Genomic DNA, 8,883 nt, shown 5'->3' with positions numbered 1-8,883 from the left:
TATATATATATATATATATATATATATATATATATAAGAGGGATGACCACTAAGTGGACATCCATTATGCTAGAAGAAGACCACCTATGATCTGACCACTAAGAACAGATTGTTCTCAAGAAAATTCAGCAAACGCCAGAACATAAGCGATGAAAAGATACAAAATCAATCTCTTCTTAGTGGTCAGACCATAGGTGGTCTTCTTCTAGCATAATGGATGTCCACTTAGTGGTCATCCCTCTTACATGTATGTAATATAATTTTTCTGAATCTTCAGATTTTTCAATATGCTAAGCCACGGGTTTTAAATTGATATTAATTAAATTAATACTTAATTTTTCACCCTTATAAGTTATATATATATTGTAGCTGCTGGTTATTGTTCTGGTAATTCAAAGATTTAATTAATCAGGTAAATATTTTACTCTTAACCAATAATAAGAATAATTAACATGAAACTACTCTTTGATGAAATACCAAAGACCAAACATCATGCATGCACACACATCACACATATATGCATACAAATATATAAATATATATATATACTCACATGATTCTAATGACTTACTTTACAGTATGTCATTAATAACATACTTTGAACTGCAGTGTATTACACAGTCAATACAGGATCCACAAACACATTAAATAAAACCATTGCACATTATTTTCTGCTGCTTCAGTGTTGTGTGTGCATCAAGTGTCACAATTTGCAATTAATGTCACACCATCAAAACCATTTCACAGTTACTATTCCTCTGTAGTCAAGCCATCATCTGGCCTGTAGGATGTGTAATGCAAAGGACCAAGCTTACTCATACAAGATGTTGATTAAAAGTGTGTCAACTTCAGATCAGGGGGGGTCTCTATGTGATTGTTTAAGCCTGCTAGAAAAAGCAGCCGAATCTTCTTTAAAGGACACCTTACTGACTTGGAAAAGGGAATTACATACTGGATAATGTAGTTTTAAATATGCAATGCCTGAAAGAACGATAGGAGAGAAATGGCTACAATGCCATTGATCATAGATTTGACCAATCAGGACTGTCCTGAGGCTTACAACAACAACAACACACGAACAGTTGCAAAAGAATTTTACTCACCTGCGCTAATTACAAATTCTTTCCCACTAAGAATATGATGAAGAAGTGTCTTCATTTCAAATGGACTCAAATTCAACAGGTGATCAGAAGCTTCTTCTCCTTCAATACAAGCAGAGAATCCAAGTCAGTATGGAATTTATTCATTAACCCTTAAGCATTTAAACCGGCCATATCCAGCCCCAAATTTTCTACTTGCTTTATGTCCAAACCAGCCAGATCTGGCTTCTTACACCTACCCTACAATGTCATTCTAAAAATAAACAATTGCATCATTGAAATATCAAACCTTACCTATTTCTAAGTAAGGTAGTATTTCTCTTTGGCCAGACATGACTTTGCAGAATACAGAAAATGAATGACACTGCTTGATAATCATTTATAACTATCATAGAATATTTGTAAAAATACTCTCTCTCTCTCTCTCTCTCTCTCTCTCTCTCTCTCTCTCTCTCTCTCTCTCTCTCTCACACACACACACACACACACACACACACACGCATGCACATACATGTATACATAAGCTGACCTCAGCAGGATTTGAACTCAGAACATAAAAAACTGGAACAAATATTGCAAGGTATTTTGTCTGACACACTAATGATTCTGCCATGCCCCCATCTTTAATCAGTGAACAATTCAGATAATAAAATTGAGACGTCAAAACAATGTTTTGTGCGTACCTGTACATTTGAGAGTCCTGGCCAATTCTGAGGCCATCACCTGGATGATGAGCCCCACACGGAGACGTAACATTTCTTTGAAAAGCTGCGGCTCAGTGCGGATAAACATAGCCAAATACATTAATAATTCCTGGAGAAAACAAAAGAAACAATTAGGATTATAAATCTTCCTATTTATTTCAAAGATAGTTTAGCTTAATCGGTCAAAGCATCGTGACATGTAATCACGGGGATGTGAGTTCGAGTCCACAGCTAGCCACCTACACTTTTCTCTGCAAAATAGGGATAGTTTATCCTGTTCAGGCTATATTATTAGCATTATTCTGCGATTGAGAATTTAAAATCACTTCTTTAACTTTCTAAAAGACATCTCAATGCTTCTAAAAGCAAACTTCGTTTGTTTATTTACGTTTGTCGTAATTTGAATTTATCAAAGATTAAATATTTCTTTATGTAACACAATTTTTAGAATAGGTACATTGTACCCCTATGAGTTGTAAGAGGTTAGTAAAAGGGGGTTCACAGGCAATCTAACATTAAAACATTACCTCATAAAGTCCTATCCAGCCCATGTTAGCTAGGCAGAGTGAATGCAAGTTAATAACAACAACAATAATAATGGGTTTCAAATTTTGGCACAAGGCCAGAAATTTTGAGTGGAGGGGATAAGTTGATTACATCAACTCCAGTGCTCTACTGGTAGTTATTTTATTGGTCCCAAAAGGGATGAAAAGCAAAGTCGACCTTGGTGGAATTTTAACTCAGAATGTAATGACGGACAAAATGCTTAGCGGCATTTTGCCTGGTGTGCTAATAACTTTTGCCAGAATGCCACCTTAATAATAATAATAATAATAATAATAACAACAAAAACACCAGGACTTACAAATATATATAACATACAGAAAATTGCACTACTGGGCACTGCACACATCCTACGCAAAACACTTTCAATAGAGTAACCATAAGAGCAAACCATAAGAGCAAACCACAGCACATACCCCAGGCACACAGAGCTGCGCTCGGTAGTGAAGTGAAAGCACACTATAAAAATAAAACTAGTGAAAGATAATAATAATAATAATCCTTTCTACTAAGGGCACAAGGCTTGAAATTTGTGGGGAGGGGGATGGTCGACCCCAGTACTTGACTAGTACTTAATTTATTGAAACCCAAAGGATGATAGGCAGTAAGGATGGACAAAATACCACTAAGCATTTTGCTTGGCATGCTAACGATTCTGCCATCTCACTCCTTAGTAATAATAATAATAATAATAATAATAATAATAATAATAATAATAATGATTTCTTTATTAACCACAAGGGTTTACATTAAGAAAATAATTATGGACAGTTCAGGACAAAACAAAACACACACACAAGCTTCTTTCAGTTTCTGTCTATGAGATCCACTACTCAGAAGGCTTTGGTCAGCCTGAGGTTATGGTAGAAAATGCTAACCCAAGGTACCATGCAGAGTGGGGCTGAACCTGAAACCATGTGGTTGGGAAGCGAGCTTCTTAATCACACAGCCATACCTGCATATAATTCAATAAAAAAATAGGAAAAAAAAAAAGAACCCCCCTCTCCTCCTCGCACAAAAATAAAAACAAACGAAAAACTGACCTGTGTCAAAGCAGCAGTACTCAGATCTTCTCCACAAGATTCGTATATCATTTCAGAAAGTTCATCTGGTGGCAAGGGACTGAAATATAAACAAAAGACTATCAAGTAAGGATAGAAAGAAAGAGAGAGAGAGAGAGAGAGAGAGAGAAAGAGATAAGCAAATCTAGGCATGGTCATCATCATCCTTTAACATCTGCTTTCTATGCTGGCATGGGTTGGATGGATTGATCAGTGCTGGCAAGCTGGGAAACTGCACCAAGTTCCATTATGATTTGGCTTGGTTTCTAGGGCTGGATGCCCTTCCTAATGCCATCATTTGATAGAATAAGACTATCATTAAACGCATTCCAGCTGTGTCCATTGTGTATATGCTTTTAGACAGCGTATCTCAGGTTACATTATTTAGAAAGACTTCCGCCCATCCCCACCCCACTTTCTCCCAAATTTGTTTATTTAAAAAAAATTTTTTTGCCAAAAATTCCTGTTTTCAGATACAGAAATTCGGGAAAATTGCCAAAAATCAGCATTGTAAAATTTTGCACCCCCTTTCCCCCCAACTTCTTCAATTTTGACTTTTTTCCCCAACACTAACTCTAAAACCTTAACCCTAACACTCTAACCCTAAAACCATAACCTTAACCCTAAAACCGTAAGTACAGAAATGTTTTGAAATTTTTGTCCAAATCATAATGTCTGTATTTTTCCGCATATTTAGAAAAAAAAAAAAATTCTTGAAAAAAAATTTTATAAAGATTTTTGTAAATTTTTTTCAGAATCATAATCTCCATATTTTTCCAAATATTTTGAAAAAAAAAATTCTGAGAAAAGTTAAAAATGAAGGGAATGGGGGTGGGTGGGGGTGGTAATTTAGAAATGTCGATTTTTGCCAATTTTCTTGCAGATTCGTATTCCCCGTAGCCGAAAAGGGGGGTTTGTGTTGAAAAAAAATTTTTTTAAGAAAGGCTGGTTTTGTGGGGTGGGGGACAGGCAGAAGTCTTGCCCATTATTCAATGTGACTATATAAAGCCAAAACTCAACATCCAAGCACAAAGTTATTTTCTAAACTATAATAGTTGTTTCTTAATCAGACAGATGGCCAACAATTTCGAGGAGAGGGAATTAATAGACTATACTTAGCCCTAGTATCTTACTGGTATTTTATTTACTTGATCTAGAAGGACGAAAGACAAAGATGATCTTGTTGGAACATACCTGGTGATGATCTTCTCTCGGTCGGGAGGAAGACCCACAGACAACTGCTTCTGACGTACCAAAAGATCTGTGGCAGCCTACAAACAGAGCAGAGGCAGCTTTTTTAACAAATAGAACAATATAACATGGACATTGTGATTTATTGCAAATGTGAATTATTGAAATATTAATAAATACTCTATGTAGACAAAGAAGACTGAAAAAAGATGGGAATGAGAATCCCTTAACATTTTGCTTTTACTCCTTTCGGTGATTAGACCGTGGCCATGCTTGGGCTCTGCCTTGAAGGGTTTACTCAAACATATCAACTCTTGTACTGTAAGTCTGGTATTTATTCTAGTCACAATGCCAAATTGCTAAGTTACAGGGATATAAACAAACCAACACTGGTTGTCAAGCAGTGGTGGGGGACAAACATAAACACACACATGAGCTCCACAAAGTTGGATACCATGGAAGGTCTGCAACTGCTAAATTTCTCCTGTCTCCTATCAACACTGATAAGCAGAAAAAAATAGTGTCTAGATTATCAGAAGTGGTCATTGATTAAATGGAAGAAAGTCATCTTCTCTAATGAATCATCATTCACTCTTTTCCACATTTTGGAGACAGTCCAAAGAAGAGTTCAACCCTGAATGCTTGGCCCTTACACACACACACAAGTGTGTGTGTGTGTGCATAGAAAATTGATAAAAGAATATAGATACAGAATAGTTTTAGAATGTTCATAGATATTGGGAAAAGAATAGTTACCAGAGCAAGATCTTCAATCCTCTTCTTCAGCATGCCAGCAGTATGTCTTACCAGCCACCATTGCTTCCAGTAACCCGCCTGAAACAGAGAAGAAAGAAAAACATCATATTAAATAGGTGATAAATACAAACCAAAATACGAATCAGGTGAGTTGTATTCCATCGAGGCTGACGAAGAATAATTACACAGACTGAAACAGGATTTTTTATTTTTATTATTATTATTATTACTTCCAAGGGCTGAGTCATAAGAAGGAAGAAAGGCTGACATCCATGAGTCTTTTTCCGTGGGAGCATGTTATCCTGAGATCATTGATCTCAGCTGAATTGTTGCAACGGAGAACAAAGGGTCAAATGGTCGAACTGACTAACAAGGACTAGCATGACTACTCGAGAATAGGGAATGGTCTGCAAAGAGGATTTCCATGCAGTTTCTAACAACCAGTTTTTTCACAAGGTTTGGTTGATTTGATGCTACTGTAGAAGACAATTGTCGATGTAGTGTCCATACAGTAAGATTGAACCCAAAGCCACTTGGTGTGGTAAAGAGTGGAACTTCTTAACCATGCAGTTGTCTGGTTAAGATAGAGTTATGTTTTTTATTTCATATTTTACTTGTTTCAGTCACTGGACTGTAGTCATGCTGGGGTACTCACCTGAAGGGTTTACTTGAACAAATCAACCCATTACTTATTTTTTTAAAAGTCTGGTACTTATTCCATCAGTCACTTTAGCTAAACTGCTAAGTTATGGGGGATGTAAAGAAACCAACACCAGTTGTCAAACAGTGGAGGGGACAAACACAAATACAAGGGCATACACACAAACAAAATGGGCTTCCTCATAGTTTCCATCTACCAAATTCAGCCACAATGCATTGGTCAGCTTTGGACTAAAGTAGGAGACTGAACCCAAAACCACAAGGTAACAAAGTGAGCTACTTAACCACACAGCCAAGCCTATGCCTATGTTAATTTTTGTTGATTAAATTCCTGTCTTCATTTTTGAGCCTTGGAAACACACCAAGATTCTAGTATGGTTCCACCATTCTTCCATTAGATATTTAACTTTATGTTTGATGCCTTGTGTCTTATATGGAATGCAGAAACCTGTGTTTTCACCAGATTAGCATTTAAAGAATGCCTTTATAATAAAATCTTAGATTGTTTTTAACGTGGCATTCAAAACTGTTTCAATGCCAATGAAGTGTCTCCTTTGGTATGCTATGTATAAATAATTGGCATAGATACAATGTTTGTTACTATCATCTTTTAAAGAAAATATGAATGACTTGTTTACCATCACTTTCAGGATTTTACTGATATCAATTTTACCAAGTCTGGTATATGGAATGTCTTTTGGAATTCGGGAATATGTGTTTATTTTGTATCACATTTGGTAAACAATACTATTGCTAGTTACGAGTTTCTAATGGGTCAATCACTGGTCCACTGCATTTCTGAAAGCAAGAATGACAAGGGATTGTATGTGCAACTCTGGCAGAACATTTATTGATATAAGCTGTCTGAGAAGACACATGCTTGTTCACAATGTCTAATATCATGATTCTGCATTGCATTTAACTGAGAAGAGACATTGATGCAATGTTTATGGTAAAAGCTGCAGATCATCAGCTGAGTTAAAAAATGTTATCTTCATTTTGCAGCTCCTTAACAAGCAATGTTCATATTCATTATTGAATGATATCTATCCATATACACACATACAACAGACTATTACATAGTTTCTGCTCACAAGGTACTGGTCAACCTGAGACTATTTGGGGGTATTATAATCACACACTGAATTACAATTTTGCAGGGGGTTATTATTATTTGAAATCAAAAAGAAACAAATATTTCTTACTTTTTCATATAGTTCACGTAGTAGATCCTTCACTGAACACTGACTCTCTCCAATGGTTACCTTAAAGTTAATTCCTCTGAAAAAAAAAACAATGCAATGAATGATCTTAGAATGTAAAACAGAAAGGCCCTCTTTTGTATCATAAAGTATATACATCGTTGAAAGGCAAGTTACTGTGGTATTTGTCTGATACAACATCTCCTATGGATGCTAACAACTGCCCAATTACCTACCAACATTGTTCAAAACCTAAAAAAATGTTGAGACCAAATTGTGAAATTTGTATCAATGTATCCAAAGGCTCCGAATTCCACTTCAAGAATGGGCAAAATTCTAAAAGTAAAACATAGCTGTGATCCAAACAATGAAGCAGCAGAGTTTGAACCCATGAAAATATGAAGAACAATCCACAAGTAACAAATGAGCATTTAGATAGTTGCACAAGAACTTAACTTTTCCTATGTCAACATGCAGAAAATGTAACTGAACAACACAGAATTGATAAAATCACTTTTCTTATTATAAAATATAAAGCGAGTTTAAATCATTAACCAAATACTGATTCCTTTTTCCAATTCATTTTGTAATATTTATGAGATATATCTTGCCTTACATTTCAAAAAGAAGTACAGAAGTTTACATCACTACTTAATCTGGGTCAACTAAAGTATAAGTATTCAGTATAACCTCCTTGTCACCTAGTCGGTTTATAATGGGGCTCTTTCAAGCTAGCATGCTGTATATTAAATGAAGGCCAGCAGCAAACCTTTACATGTATACATTGCAATGAGTATCTTATGTAAGAAATGAAACCGGTTTGTAATTATGTACTTTGAAATATTTATGTAATTTTGTAATTATGGATTTTGGAATGTTTAACAATGTATTCTGAACATAAAAATGTATTTTGGATTCCATATTCTTGAAATTATTTGATTGTAGTAATGTATTTTTGATATGATATTTCAGAATATGTACTAATGTATTTTGAAATCCAAGAATGTACCCCAGCATGGCCACAGTCCAGTAACTGAAAAAAGTAAGAAAAAAAAATAAAAGATGAAACATACTTACTTTGCCAGATACATGTAATGAATGATATCGGCTTGTTCATGCATATTCTGTGACTGTTTTAAGTTATCCAGAAGCTCAGGAATATCCACAGACCCAAACATGTCCATGAGAGCTTGGCTAGCTTCTTCAGAGGTCCCCTTTATCTTATGAGGTTGCTTTGAAGTCATTGGTTCTATATCACTCAATAGAGAAGGATCCAATCCAAGCTTCAAATGTTGTGGTATCTGGAACTCTGTGTTATAAAGAAAAAACACAGTTAAAACCATAGTCTGTATGTATGTAGATGTGTATATGTGAGTGTGCGTATAAACACCCACCCACATATACATATATATATAAGAAAACAGGAGAGTTTATTTAGTTACATCATCTTACGCGCGTTTCATTAACAAGGAATGAATATTAGTTACATGATATGAATTATATAATCCAATTGCATTTTCAATTCTTCAGAAATGCGTAACTCTCAAACTCATTCCTAGTACTAGTTTGACATATTCATTGTAGTTAAGTGATAATATTGCCATCGCTGAAACTGCAACTACTATATATATATATATATATATAT

The 8,883-nt window shown here is 35.2% G+C and overlaps 1 protein-coding gene across 7 annotated transcripts in view; it reads right to left on the bottom strand.

Annotated features, from left to right (window-relative positions):
* LOC106873376 (probable phosphorylase b kinase regulatory subunit alpha) overlaps positions 1-8,883 on the bottom strand; it is a 106,059-nt gene that overhangs the window by 32,622 nt on the left and 64,554 nt on the right. For all 7 annotated transcript variants that reach the window (XM_052969281.1, XM_052969282.1, XM_014920707.2 and 4 more), the window contains 7 exons: positions 8,316-8,547; positions 7,242-7,317; positions 5,377-5,454; positions 4,624-4,700; positions 3,412-3,490; positions 1,784-1,913; positions 1,104-1,202 (listed from right to left, as the gene is read on the bottom strand). In XM_052969281.1, the coding sequence (XP_052825241.1) occupies positions 1,104-1,202; positions 1,784-1,913; positions 3,412-3,490; positions 4,624-4,700; positions 5,377-5,454; positions 7,242-7,317; positions 8,316-8,547 (771 nt within the window). The remainder of the gene's footprint in view (positions 1-1,103; positions 1,203-1,783; positions 1,914-3,411; positions 3,491-4,623; positions 4,701-5,376; positions 5,455-7,241; positions 7,318-8,315; positions 8,548-8,883) is intronic.

This window comes from Octopus bimaculoides, chromosome 7, assembly GCF_001194135.2.
Source record: "Octopus bimaculoides isolate UCB-OBI-ISO-001 chromosome 7, ASM119413v2, whole genome shotgun sequence".
NCBI lineage: Eukaryota > Metazoa > Mollusca > Cephalopoda > Octopoda > Octopodidae > Octopus > Octopus bimaculoides.
Note: the sequence above shows the minus strand (reverse complement) of the source record. Positions and strands in the feature narration are given on the sequence as shown.